Here is a 15,178-nt window from a genome sequence, read left to right as displayed (position 1 = left end):
ATCTTGGAAGGCATCCTAGAGGTTCACATAAATGGTCTGTATGTTTTCTGTACTATGTAAATCCTCTGTTAGCATAGCCAACAGAAAGGTGACTGAGGTGGCAAATTCTTCTTCTGAAAGCTGGTTAAAACTGACAAATATACCAATCCTTAATTATCATCTCATGAGTATGTAGAAGCACAATTCACTTTTCGATGAAATGGATCTGAGAGTCAGCTGTGGAGAGCTTGGCTTAGGTTTGTTTTTTTCTTTTTTTTGCGGTACGCGGGCCTCTCACTGCTGTGGCCTCTCCCGCTGCGGTGCACAGGCTCTGGACGCGCAGGCTCAGCGGCCATGGCTCACGGGCCCAGCCGCTCCGCGGCATGTGGGATCTTCCCGGACTGGGGCACCTGCATCGGCAGGTGGACTCTCAACCACTGCACCACCAGGGAAGCCCACTTAGGGTTTTTTAACTTGATCTGTTCTCTCAGGTGAGACAGACTGAGATTCTTTTTTCTGTTTGCAAAGGTTATGCTTATTTTTCCAAGTCCTGGGTAGAAAGCAAAACTTTCTGGAAGCAAACTAGACCACTGGGGAATTTCCTAAAATAGAGAGAACAAAGCCCTAAAGCTGAGTGGACAGCTGCCTGGTTGGAAGGACATTCTGAACCCAGGCAGGCTGAAAACATCTGGGTAGAAATGTGCATCTGGCCTCCTTGTCTGGCCCCTCCCTCAAATGTGAGGTGTCAGCATGGAGGCCTCAACAACTGCTTGGGAATGCCAGGTGTTGATGACCTTTCTCCTCCTGAAGTCTTGGACTAGCAGTTACAAAACACACAGAGGTAGAGCATCAGCGCTCATGACCCAGGGGTATTTTACCACTTTCATCTTAAATCATCAAACGTTTCTCAGTAGTGGTCACTCTGCAGCTGTCTGTGTGGGTAAAGACTGATGTCAGGAGTACAGGCCAGTGTTTCAAAGCTGTGGGTGAGCACACGCACACAGGTCTGTGTGCAAAACGTTATGCGCTTGGCCAAAAGAAGACACCAAGTCAACTAGGACCCAGCCCTGCCCAGTTCTTTACCTCTATCTGCTGCTACACATGAAATGCAGCTGTGTTGCATCAGCTGCTAATAAAGAAAACTACCACATTGAAATTCAAACTGGGAGCTGCTTACAGTCATTAGAAGTACTAAAGATTAATGCAAAATGTGGAAAATAAGCAACCTGGTATATTTATTTCAAAGTCAGTGAAGTATATGATTACTCTGTTTAGATCCATCCATTAGAGATGATTTGAAACTGCCTACTTTCAAGTGCATAGCTGGTGGCATACATGATGAGAAGCTGGTTATATCCCAGGCTTTGGTCAGCATAGAGAATCCAGTACTGATCTGCAGAGATCTAAAACCTTGCTACTCAAAGTGTGGTCCGTGGACCACTGGCATCTGCATTACTTGGGAGCTTGTCAGAAATGGAGACTATCAAGGCCTGAGCTTGGGCCTGAATCAGAACAAGCATTTTAACAACAAGCTCCCTAGCATGTGGTAAGCCCATGAGTCTGAGAAGTTTGAGAAGCACTGCTTTAAAGGGCCTGCATCAGGCTCAGTGCTAACCAGGAGGCTCACTGGTTGTGTTCTGGTCCTGTAAAAAATGAGAATGCTATTTGCAACAATGCATTCCACTGTCAAAGCTCCAAGGGGACACAAAAGGACACCTTGTTCTTTATTTTCCTTCTATTAAAAAACTGTATAATTCAGATACTTGGAGAAAAAATAAAATGACCTAAGTTCGTGGTATCTAGATTTTCAGAAAGATGCTTGGTTTTTGGTTGTTTTAAACAGAAGACAGCAAGAGCTGAAAGTTTTGAACAAAAGAGAAGAGCAGGGGCTCTCCTTTCCAAGCCCCCCCAGGAAACGATGGACCTGCCTTTTGGAGGTTGATGGTGCTGACGTGCAGTTTCTTCATGGGTCCCGTTTCCACTGGTCCGCTAGCCAAGGCATCCCCTTGGCCACTCCGCAGCATCCGATGCTGGTAAATCAAAGGGTCCTCTTCTTCATCAGCAAGGGTGTATCCCTGCAACCAGAGATTTAGAGAACCACAAGCTGCTCCCCGTTTAGAAAACATCCTTAAACCTTGGGAGGGTCACACCTTCGGGAAGAGCCAGGATTTAGGTTAAGATTCCACATATGGACAGAATGAATCATAGGTGGGCTGTATTCCGCACTGAGACCAGCCTGTGTTGGTCACTCCTGGCCACTGACAAGCACTGACTTAGTAGTATGAGCATGCAACTGGCAAATGTGAGACAACCGTGAGTCATAAACATGACGAAGAGCTGGGCCGCCAAGGAGCTGCCGCCTGTTTTTGAAGGACCTGAGAGCCAAGGATGGTTTTTGCATTTTTTTAATGATTGAAAAAAAAATGAAAGAAGATTGATATTCTGCAACATGTGAAAATTATTAGAGAATCATATTCTGGTGTCCATAAATAAAGTTTTACTGGAATGCAATCAGGCTCATTCGTTTACATATGCATATGGCTGCTTAGAGGCTGCAGTGGCAGAGCTGAGTAGTCTCATCAGAGACCACATAGCCTACAAAGCTGAAAAAATTTACCATCTTGACAGAAAAAGTTTGCCAATCTCTAGTTCAGAGCTAAAAAGCCAGATATACCCCCACTGCTAAGATTACAAGAATACCAATTGAGAAAGACAATGCGGGACTTGGAAACAGAAACAAAGCGCAGCTCACCTTGACAATCCTGCAGATGAGGACATCATAGCGCTGATGGTTGATTCGGTGTCGCACCAGAACTTTATTTACCATTGGAATGAAAATTTGGTACTATAACAAGAGAGGAAGCAGATCAGAAACCATTACTTTGGAGAGTGGGAAATAGAAAAAAGAATATTACCCCTACCACATTACAGCTACTACTTCTGGGTTTGGGACTAGCTCTGTGGTACTTTTTACCCCTTGTGCTATGATCCTCATCCCCATCACCTTCCATCTGCGTCACTGCAACAGCCTCTTATTTTAATGGTCTCTCTGCTTCCCCTCTTGGCCCACTCTATTCTTCCACACAGCACTGAGAATAATCATTTAAAAATGTTAGGTCAGATCACAGTATTCCTGTGCTCAAAATTTCCAAAGAATTCTAGCCTTTCTCAGAGTGAAAAGAAAGCCAACTATAATGGCCTACAACAGCGATGTGCAAATTTTAGTGGGCATCAGAACCACCTGGAAGGCATATGAAACCAGAGATTGCTGGGCTCCACAGTCAGAATCGCTGGCTTGGTAGGTCTGGGGTGAGGCGTGAAAATCTGCAGTTCTAAGGAGCACCCAGCTAAGTAGATGCTAATGCTGCTTGTCCTGGGGTCACATTGTGAGGACCACTGGCCACAATACCTAGCTTCCATGCCTACCGCCAGCACAGCCTCTACAAGGTTCTCTCTATGCCCTTTTCAAAGCCCTTTCCCCCGGCTCCCTCCCCTGAAGTCACTGCCCTCCTGCTGCCCCCACCCTTCAAGCACGCTGCCATCTCGAACCTTTGCCTCTGCTAATCCTTCTGCCTGCAGCCAGCTCCCTGGCGTTGAGCCTTTCCTTTACTTAGGTCTCTGCTGAAATGTTACCTTATGAGAGAGGTCTGCCTCTAAAGAAACAGCATCTCTCCCTACTCCCTCCCATCCCTCTTATGAGATAAATTATGTCTCGTAGCTTTGCTTCATTGGAATGTAAGCTCTGTGAGAACAAGGACATCTTTCTGTTTACAGCGTTATCCCCAGAACAGCACTCAGCCCACACTGGTGGCTCAATAAATACTTGCTGAATAAAGAAGGAAAAAAAGGCACAATTCCTAGCTCTTTGTCAGTGACTGAGGCCTACAGACTAACAAGCGGAGGAGTCTGCAAAGGCAGAAGAGCGCGCGTGTCGAGGACTCCTGCCTCACCTTCTTCCCCAGCTGAAACACGAGTGAGGACAACGTGTCCATGGCTGTGGGACGGAGTTCTGGGCTCTGGTCCAGCGTTCGCACAATCGGGTGAATGATCCGAGAGGCATAGTCAGTGAAATCCAGGGACTCCGTCAGGCGGTCCACTGTCTCTAACGCTGCCCTACAACAATCGCTGACATACAGTAATTGCTAACACACAGCCCAAGAGTAAGAGAAGTGGCTGAGGGCTACCTTAACAATCAGCACCCAACGGGAAGGAATGGCTTCTGACATTATTTTGGGTACAGAGATCTAACACATATTCTTGTGGGATGGGGACAGTGAAGATTTCCATAAACCTGGTACATATCTGGACTAAACTAATGAGAGGTGAAATAACAAAAAAATAGAAAGATGGCCTGGGGACTTAAGAAAAGGGCATTTTCAACAAAACATTCAAAGCTTGATAACTGTTAGTCTTAAAGAGTAGGTGCTCACTTTCGAGATGGCAATGGAACTTCAGGGGCATCAAACAACTTCACGACAGGGGGCAATAACAAATGCAGATAGTCGTCCAGGTTGGCGCCAAACAGCTGGATTGCAGCAAGCAACTGCAGAAAGGAGAAAGGCACGGCGATGAACAAATACAGTCAGGTATCAAGGCTCTAGGTGCCTGAAGGGCGGCAGTGGTATGGATCAGTCAACATTCTTTGGGGACTCTGAAAAGCCTTTATTAAATGGCTCCGAATTACATTCTCTTGGTAGCACTTTTCCCCGTCATTTTATTTCACTTACATGTTACTTTGCTTTCTCTGAACTTATTTCAACTGGTAAGGAATCAATTGCTGGATAATAGAGAAAACTGGTATGCTAAATAAAATATTTACCAAGAATAATCCATCAAAAGAGACAAAACATAAGGATAATCAAGAGACGATTAGAAACATTCTGTAAACCGTACACTGCACGCATCAGGTACTACAGTATTCTTTAGAGTCAGTCTTACGGACCGAGCATCCCCCTGTCACTCAGAACAGGGTCTCTTAGATGATCATCCAGGGACTCTGATGGACTCTGGAAATCTCTCCAGAGGAGGTCCCGGGTTACTCACCTTGATGGAGACGATGCGGCCTGAGCTGTTGTCATGCATGAAGACTCGCAGCATGTGTGGGATCAGCTGGGGCAGGTAGAGCTTAAATTCACCCCCAAGAGCTACCACAATCTGCTCAATGAGAAGAATGATCGTGCTCTGGATGGAGGTGTTCATGACCCAGAATTCCTATAAAGAGGGCAGAGACAGAGGAGCAAAGTCGGCAGCCCTTCTGCTGAAATATGAACCAAGGAACTGAGACAGCCAAAACTAAATGCACAAATGCACAAATGCAGCGAGCGTGGTCTGTGCCATGGGGCTCCTTCCTTATCCTCCTCTCCCCAGGCCTCCCTGCATCCCACGTCAGTCACGGTGAGCAACTAAACTGCATTTCCCCCAAAGCACCAGGCTACAGGGCTCCTCCGTGCTTTGGTCATGCTGCTCTCGGCTTAGAATCCCACCCCTTGCTCAGCTAAGCCCATCTCTTTCCAGACCTGGCTCAGGCCTCTCTTGGCCTAAGAAGGCACTCCTATCTCCTTCCATTATCCACTGTGGGTCCCTCTACTCTGCTCTCTTCTAGCACCTGTAAGACTTAAGTTTCTTTGCCGCCTTCCCTCTACTCGACTGTAGGCTGGTTAAGGGCAAGAAACCCTCCGATCCATCTCTGTCTCCCTGAATCTAGCAGAGCGCCTGGCGTATTCCAGCCACCCACACCCACCTGGCAGAATGAACGAACGACCAGGCCTGCATCACTCTAGGAGCTCTCCAGCCGTCTAGGGGTGGTCCCACTTTGGGTAGCGCCTGGGCTCTGCCAGAGGGTGACTTCAGTGTTAACAAGATTTCCTGCCCTTTTGGATTTAGACTTTGCTCAACAGCATCTGACATCTGTCCCAAACCATTTTCAGGCCTGGAGAGTGCCACAAGAGGAGCATTTTTCTACATTCATCTAATTATATCCCACATAAATGACTAAAATAAAAACTTGGCCAACTGGCTCCAGATCCTGTCTCGGTACTGCAACGCAAATTGGTCCAAGTCTCTCACTCCAGGAAAAGCTGTCATTTCAAATCAATTCAGAAAGACAGTGGCCTACTGCCTTCTTTAAAACCTCCAGAGTAGGAGACTTAATGATGGCAACATATGCTTATTAATACTCTTGGGCCCCCATTTAATTCAGAGTAGAAGTCAGTGAAAAAAAAAAAAGATAACTCCTCAGATGGAAGGCTTTAAAAGAAGCCTAAGGTATTTTTATTTAGAAAAAATTGTTCTTAAATTATAGTAGTTTAGAAAGTAAAAACATTTCGAAAAAAATCTATACTAAAAGGTGCTGGTAAAACTTTCTTTCTCTCTGCTTGGAGAGAGGTATTCTCTTTGAAAAAGCTATTTTCTCTAGATAAAAAGCTTCGACAAAGAAACACTACAAATTTTATGGCCTCCGTGGTTTGTCTGATGTTCATTCAGTGGGACCACACTCTGCCTTCTTTAGAGAAAGCCCGCCTACCTTTCCACTGCAGGGTCATCGGGGCTCCTCACAAAGGGTTTGCTCTATGTCAAAGAAACCAGGCAGCCTCCCCAGGGATGTCGGCTGGATCACTGTTCACAAAGCCCCGAGCTCTTCCTGGGCTCGGAGGAGCTCACTAAAATGCCCAGGATCAAGAGCCAAAGAGCCCTGTTGGTACCTTCTCTATCATGGAGGAAATGAAAGCTGTATTTTGCAGATGTAAGGCTCCCAGCCTCAAACCCCTATATGTTTTGTCGTAAGTCCTTTTTGGGGAATAAGTCACAGATTACTTCAGCTTCAACCCCCGAGCGCACTGCTTCCTCCCTCCCCGCCCCACCCCCAACTCCCTTACCACCACCCGCAGGCTCTTTAGCATCCTGCCTAACTCTTCCTGTACAGAGGCCCCTGTGGCAGGAGGCAGGGAACACAGCAGCTTTTACTTATTTATACATATAGGAGTTTTTCAGTTCTGAGACTCATTTTCGGGGAAGTTCCGTTTTTGAAGGCAGCCACTTTCATTTTAGTCCTGCTGCTTCTTCCAAGCTAACTACAAAGGTCTGGTGTAGAAGAACAAAAATCACTGGAATAATTGTCTTCCAGTTCTTTGAGGACACAGCCATCTCTGCAAAGCAATCTCCCCAGCGGAGACACTGAAATTATAGAGAACAGTAGGAAGCAGCCTCTCACCCCCAATACAGAAAAACGATACTGCCATCAATGGGGAGTCCTTTGCACCTAGACCTGAACAGACATTTCTCCAAAGAAGATACACAGATTGCCAACAAACACGTGAGAGGATGCTCAACATCACTAATCATTAGAGGAATGAATGCAAATCAAAACTACAATGAGATATCATCTCACATCGGTCAGAATGGCCATCATCAAAAAATCTAGAAACAATAAATGCTGGAGAGGGTGTGGAGAAAAGGGAACACTCTTGCACGGCTGGTGGGAATGTAAATTGATGCAGCCACTATGGAGAACAGTATGGAGGTTCCTTAAAAAACTACAAATAGAACTACCATACGACCCAGCAATCCCACTGCTGGGCATATACCCCTGAGAAAACCATAATTCAAAAAGAGTCATGTACCAAATGGAAGCAACCTAAGCGTCCATCATCGGATGAATGGATAAAGAAGATGTGGCAATGGCAATACAATGGAATATTACTCAGCCATAAAAAGAAACGAAATTGAGTTATTTGTAGTGGGGTGGATGGACCTAGAGTCTGTCATACAGAGTGAAGTAAGTCAGAAAGAGAAAAACAAATACAGTATGCTAACACATATATATGGAATCTAAGAAAAAAAAAAAGGTCATGAAGAACCTAGGGGTAAGACGGGAATGGAGACACAGACCTACTAGAGAACGGACTTGAGGATGTGGGGAGGGGGAAGGGTAAGCTGTGACAAACTGAGAGAGTGGCATGGACATATATACACTACCAAACGTAGAATAGAGAGCTAGTGGGAAGCAGCCACACAGCACAGGGAGATCAGTTCGGTGCTTTGTGACCACCTAGAGGGGTGGGATAGGGAGGGTGGGAGGGAGGGAGACGCAAGAGGGAAGAGATATGGGAACATGTGTATATGTATAACTGATTCACTCTGTTGTAAAGCAGAAACTAACACACCATTGTAAAGCAATTATACTCCAATAAAGATGTTTAAAAAAAAAAATTGGGGACGAGAGCCTCTTCTCAAACACTGTTGCAGGGACTTCCCTGGTGGTGCAGTGGTTAAGAATCCGCCTGCCAATGCAGGGGACACGGGTTCGAGCCCTGGTCCAGGGAGATCCCACATGCCATGGAGCAACTAAGCCCGTGTGCCACAACTACTGAGCCTGCGCTCTACAGCCCGCATGCCACAACTACTGAGCCCGCGTGCCAAAACTACTGAGCCCACGTGCCACAACTACTGAAGCTGTCGCACCTAGAGCCCGTGCTCCGCAACAAGAGAAGCCACCGCAATGAAAAGCCCACGCATCACAATGAAGAGTAGCCCCAGCTCGCTGCAACTAGCGAGAGCTTGCACAGCAGCAACAAAGACCCAACGCAGCCATAAATAAATAGACTTATGTACTTAAAAAAACCACAACACTATTACAGTCAGAAGGCGGCATTTATGCTTTTGAAGGTAGCAGGGAAAAGCATCACCTTCTTCCTCAGAGCCTGACAGCAGTCCATTGTATTTAATGGCCCCAGGAAAACCCAATCCCCAATCCGCTCTTAAGGCCATGGTTTTACAGGCAGGAAGGAAGAGGACTTTTGAGAGAACAGTAAAGCACTGTTGTGATGTTAAAGTGAAACTGCTGTGCTGCGTGCGAGGCAAAGAACTCCAGTTTATTTCTGGCAGGACAATTCCTTCAGGATTTCTCTTCAGACTTTACAGCTTGAACTCTTGTACCTGGGAGCCTGTAGCGAGAGCCCCTCCACCCCCTTTCATAATCCAGTGGGATACCTTGCTCCACTTTTTATCCTCAGGTTATAACGGCTCTATGATGACCCATGAAAAAAACGTCCACATCATCCAAACCTGCTGCTGAATGCTCCTGGACCCAAACAGTGAGGAACAGGCCAAAGCATTAATTTCTACTCACTCTCATGAGTGTGACTATTTCATCCATGTAAGGCCTGATGTGGCTCTTCACAAAGGACACCAACATTCCCAGCTGCTGGAACAGAAACTGAAACAGAGAAGAGGTCAGCAAGTTGGCACCACGAAGGAGGTAGAACTCCCAGGCTTACCCCAAGTGCACGCTAATGAATAAAGACAACTATGGAATCGGTTTCTGCACCACCCTTTCTTCTGAGAATAAGCTTCAAAGAATGAGACTTAAAACCATCGGTGGTAACGGTGGTGAGGGCTGAAAAATATGTCAGTGGCTTTACTCACCAGGTGAGGCAGTTTCTGCTCAGCAGGGCCTTCGGGGCCAGACTAGCTGTTCTGAACTGTTTCTGTTACCTACTAGCTTTGTGACCTTCATTTAATCTCTCTGCACTCAGCCTCTTCTGTGGGAAAATGGGAGATAACAGTTCTTGTCTCATAGGCTTGTGGTAAGAGCTAACTGGGCTAATACCTGGAAAGCACTAGGACAGGGACACAAATACTGTTAAATGCCCAGTGAACATCATCTATCATTGAAGGATTTCTGGAGTCACTGAAAACTTAAAAATGGACATGAAATTTTTAATTAACTGTAGATGTATCTTTTGTTTATTCAGTCTTAATTCACTACCACTTACTTTCTAAAATAAATACAGCTAACTATTATGGGTATTGTGGTTCACTTATAGTAATTAACTCAATTAATTAGGTCTTAATTAATTAGTTAATTGTGTCTCTAAGAAACTGTGGGGACTTCCCTGGTGGCGCAGTGGTTAAGCATCCACCTGCCAATGCAGGGGACACGGGTTCGAGCCCTGGTCCAGGAAGAGCCCACACGCTGCAGAGCAACTAAGCCCGTGCACCGCAACTACTGAGCCTGGGCTCTAGAGCCTGTAAGCCACAACTACTGAGCCCGTGTGCCACAACTACTAAAGCCCGTGCGCCTAGAGCCCATGCTCCGGAACAAGAGAAGCCACCACAACGAGAGGCACGCACACTGCAACGAAGAGGAGCCCCCGCTCGCCGCAACTAGAGAAAGCCCGTGTGCAGCAACAAAGACCCAGTGCAGCCAAAAAAAATAATAATAAATAAAATAAATTAATTTAAAAAAAAAAGAAAGAAAGAAACTGTGAACCAAAACAGCAAGCAAATTGAGAGAGGGCTGGGATTAGGAGATTCTATTTAGGTTGGTATCTTGCAACTGTTAAGAGATGCCATTCACGAAATAAAGTTGGGAATAAAGACAGCTTAGGTAAGAGAAATCCCAACTCCTTTCCAGGTTAAAGATGTCTTCAGGGTGTAGTTTTTATTTTGTTATGATCCTCAGATAGTGCTACATGTCAATATCAAGTCGCAAATCATACTGTAAACCTCCCTTTCCCCCTCACCCCCCACCCCGCAATTTTTATAGCTCTCTATGCCTTTGCTGCCCTCCATTAACAAGAATAATTTCGTACATATGTATTTTCACCCTTATCCACATTTTAAAACTTGGGTAAGTTGGGGAAAAATAAAAAGTATGTTTCAAATAGTGAGTAATGGACTTATAGAACTCATTACCTGGAGAGATGAGACTGACAGGACACATAGGACTGGGCTCAAAGACAGTTTGGACTAATTTCTAAGGACAGGGACACCAGTGGCTTCTAAGGGGGTTAGAACCTGGTCTCACATGGCACACAGGTTCAACTCAGTAGAGCCACCCCGACCTATCTCCTGGGTACCCCCTCATGGAATCACTGCTGACAGTTTTTGTGAAATGGTCCCTACGAAAGTATATTACAGAGATCAAGGGACAGGAGACTCTAAAATACAATGGTTTTTGAGATAAACGTTTGTTATGCAGAACCTGAAAGAAGGCAGAAAATCTAAACTGGAGGAAAAGCAGGGCATCGGGGATGGCAGGTCAGGGGAAACCCTGAGACAAAAGGACAAAAGCCTCCTGATCCTTGCCGTCACTTCATATGAGGTGTCCATGGGGCAGCCTCTCGGTGGCTGATTCATAAGGGTCAGTGGATACACCCAGGCCGGTGCCTCATCCCCAGGGAGGGGGCCCGAGTACCACCTCATTTCTTCTCCCTTAGATTCTTTCACAAGCTTTTTTCTCTTTTCCCTCCTGAACAGTAGTATTTTAAAAGAACACGTAGCTTTGTTCCTGAAAATATGGTGGGTTAGATGCCCTCCTAAATCCCCTTGCTATGAAAAGCCTAAAAGTAATGCATAAAAGATAAACGTTGTTATTAGATTATCAGAACTGAAACTTTCACATAAAGCCAGACCTTCAAAAAGCTACATATCAAGAAAAATGGTGAAACCTCCTACCCCCAAATCTGTCCACTGGCAAAGGAGACAAAGTAATCTGTGAGTCTTGATGTGAGGTCTAGGTAGGAAAAAAAAGCCTTCCTAAGAGTTTGTAATTTCAGGCCACTCTCATATGAGTTTAGGGCGTTATTTTAACTACCTGTGTGGCCTGAGAAACTCTAAGCCAAGACACTAACTAAAAGTTCTCCTAGACCACCTGGTAGAAGCAAATGCAAGCCCTCTCTGGAGAGACGTAACTTCAGAGCAGATATTCCAGTATTAACTGCTCCAGGGGAAGTCCAGCTGAATATGATGCATGATCCAAAATTGTAAAACACATAAGGACAGACTTACAGACTTGCTGCGAGTATGACTCAGCAGAAACAATAAACAACAGAATTAGACTCATCAAAAACCTTATGTATATTGGAATTATTGGATAGAAAATATAAAGTAAACCTGTTTAAAATGCTTAAAGGAATAAGAGAATAAAAAAAATGAGTAAGGGGGCTTCCCTGGTGGCGCAGTGGTTAAGAATCCGCCCGCCAATGCAGGGGACACAGGTTCAATCCCTGGTCCAGGAAGATCCCACATGCCGCAGAGCAACTAAGTCTACGAGCCACAACTGCTGAGCCTTCGCTCTAGAGCCCGTGGGCCACAACTACTGAGCCCGTGTGCCTAGAGCCCGTGCTCCACAACAAGAGAACCCACCGCAGTAAGAAGCCCGCACACCACAATGAAGAAGAGCCCCCGCTCGCCGCAACCAGAGAAAAGCCCGCATGCAGCAACAAAGACACAAATGCAGCCAAAAATAAAATAAATAAATAAATAAAAATTTTAAAAAAATGAGTAAGGAACAAGATACTATCAAAAATACTAGGCATGTTTGAAAGAACCTAGTATAACTTTAGAAATTATAAAATGTAGTAGGAACTAAAAACTCAATGACAGGTCAAAAAGACATAGCTAAAGAATCAGTGAATAGAAAATGGATGTGAAGACATATCCAGAATACATCTCTGAGAGACAAAGATGAACAACACGGATAAGAAACTAAGAGACATTAAGGACAGAGTGAGAAGCTCTAAGTGTTGAATCTAATTCTGGAAGGAAAAAATAGAAGGGTGGAATCCTCACATTCAGAAAGCCCACAAATCCCCATCAGGATAAGAAAGAGAAATGCATATCTAGACTTACAATAGTGAAACTTCAGGATGACCAAAAAAATGAGAAGATCTGAAACAGCCATAGAGAAAAGGGAGATTACATGAAAAGGAATCATAATTTCTCAACAGCAACAAAAGAAGTCAGAAAACAGTGGGATAATATCTACAGCTGAAGGAGAACCCAGAATTGTATTCTCAGCTAAATAAAGATTTTATGAGAGGGTGAAATAAAGATTTTTTTCAGATAAACAAAAACAGAGCATTTACTTTGATGGATGCTCAGAAAAAGAATTTGCCTTAGAGCGAAGGAAAATGGTCCTAGGAGGAAGCTCTGAGATAGGACACAGAAATGAAGTGGCAAAAGGGATAAATATAAAAACTGTCTGCATAAAATAACAGTAACATTTAATTTGGAGTTTAAAAAAAGTGACACTAGATAATAACATAAGAGGGAAGGGAGATATAATACTTTGATCAGTCATTCTAAGTTTTGTATATTGTTCAGGGAAAGGATGGAGACAATGACTAATTTCAGACTTTGTTAAATAAGGTATGCAAGTCAACTTTTATGGGTGAAAAAGATAAAATTGGATGCATTCCTCATACTGTACACTGGGACATATTCCAAAGAGCTCAAAGATCTAAGTGTAAAAGGTGAAGCCATTTAAGTACAAGAAGAAATAGAGGTGAAAATGATGTATACACAAAGCTTTTCACTGCAGGATTATTTTAAATATCAAAGACTGGAAAAACACAGTCATCAATAGGGACTGGTCAAATAGCTGTGGCATGTTCACACAATGAAGTACCAACTGCCTCTAAAGGAATGAAGACATTCTCACTATACTGCTATGGCATGAACTCCAGGATATGCTGCTGTGAAAGTGGAAAAAAGTAAGATTCAGAAAGTTTATACTATGTTATTCTTCTAAGGAAGGAAGGTGGGGGAATATATTTCCTTATATTTTCAAAAATAAACACTGAAAAGATAAATTTAAAAACTGATAAAACTGGTTAGCTTAGGGGGAAGTGTGGTAGGCAGAATTTCGGTACCCAAAAAGGTCCATGTCGTAATCCCTAGAACCTGTGAATAAATTACTATTACATGACAAAGGGGACTTCTGCAGATGTGATTAGGGAGCAGGACTGAGATGGGGAGGTTATCCAGGTGGGCCCAATCTAATCACAGGAGTCCTTAAAAGCAGAGAACCTTTCCTGGTTATGTTCAGAGAGAAAGATTTGAGGGAAAAAGGAGAGTCAAAGAGATACAATGTTGCGGACTTTGAAGATGGAGGAAGGAGGCCAAAGAATGCAGGCAGCCTCTAGAAGCTAGAAAAAGCAAGGAAAGGGGTTCCCCCTAGAGCCTCCAGAAAGGAACACAGTCTTAATGGCACCCTGACTGTAGTTCGGTATGATCTATGCCAGACTTATGACCTAAAGAGCTGTAAGATAATCCATTTGTGTTGTTTCAGGTTACTAAATTGGTGGTGATTTGTTATAGCAGCAATAGTAAATGATAGAAGAAGGAAGAAACAAGGTATAAGAATGGGGAGGGAAGCTAGTAGTCCTTGCTGAATATATCTTATTTTATAGTTTTGACTCTTGAGTTATGCTAACGTCTTACATAACTAGAATGAAAGTTAAATTAGAAAAACTCACAAGAAATTTCTAAAAATTGAAAATAAAGAGGAACAAATGAGTTTAACTAAAAACCAAGTTGGTTGCACAATCACTCAAAGAATTATTTCAAGTGCCTTTGAACACAGTATCTTGGTGTATATCTCCAACAAGACACATCCTAAAAACAATAACAAATAGCAAAAGACCTTGAACTGCATTCAGTACTCATATTGTTAATACTAATACTGGTCATACACTATTTATATGTATACAAAAATACATATATTTTGCAAGATAAAGCAAGAAATTACGGAGACGTCAGAACCAAGGAATCAAGGTTTTCAGTGTAACAGAAAAGAGATACAAGTATAAAATCAAAGAAGTAAAAACTCTTTAATCTTAAATCTGAATTGGAAATATCAGTATTAAGTTATGTATTACTTTTTCCTTTTTAAAAATTATTACATATTTCTAGTTCTGTTCACTGAGAAGACCTAGAAACAATGACACACCAGCAGCAATGAGCACCCTAGCACACAAACTGCAGTCTCTAAGTTCCATCTCTCACTTGAAGAAACCATAGCTCCTTGGAAGTGGCTATGTCTAGGCTTGAGTGAAATATACTTGCTAAGTCTGAAATAGCTTTTTTTTGCCAGAAAGAAAGAAAGTGATCAAAGACTAAGATTACTGGGCAATGTTAAAAGAACATAGAGCCAGGTTGAGTGGGATGATTAGATCATTAAAAGAAGACTGTCTTCAATGAATAGAAACACTAGATAGATGGACAGATATCCATGAGTTGTTAATGATACTCCAAAAAATGGCAGGGGTTCGAGGGGGGTGCCTGGGTTACTTTTAAGAGGTTGCAAGGGACTTGATTCATTAATCTGAAAAACTGATGAATAAAAGGAAAGAATCATGCATTTATTCTGCCTTTCCTGCACGAACTATCCATCACATTAACTAAAGAGTTGATG

At 43.6% G+C, this 15,178-nt stretch overlaps 1 protein-coding gene across 1 annotated transcript in view; it reads right to left on the bottom strand.

Annotated features, from left to right (window-relative positions):
* MTOR (mechanistic target of rapamycin kinase) overlaps positions 1–15,178 on the bottom strand; it is a 121,365-nt gene that overhangs the window by 75,117 nt on the left and 31,070 nt on the right. Inside the window, exons 20-25 of the mRNA XM_081220781.1 lie at positions 9,107–9,193; positions 5,023–5,190; positions 4,410–4,522; positions 3,930–4,092; positions 2,732–2,824; positions 1,908–2,054 (exon numbers count right to left, since the gene is read on the bottom strand). Of these exons, the coding sequence (XP_081076907.1) occupies positions 1,908–2,054; positions 2,732–2,824; positions 3,930–4,092; positions 4,410–4,522; positions 5,023–5,190; positions 9,107–9,193 (771 nt within the window). The remainder of the gene's footprint in view (positions 1–1,907; positions 2,055–2,731; positions 2,825–3,929; positions 4,093–4,409; positions 4,523–5,022; positions 5,191–9,106; positions 9,194–15,178) is intronic.

Source organism: Mesoplodon bidens, assembly GCF_964165515.1.
Source record: "Mesoplodon bidens genome assembly, chromosome: 2".
Classification (NCBI taxonomy): Eukaryota; Metazoa; Chordata; class Mammalia; order Artiodactyla; family Ziphiidae; genus Mesoplodon; species Mesoplodon bidens.
This window is presented reverse-complemented; position numbering and strand designations above follow the sequence as displayed.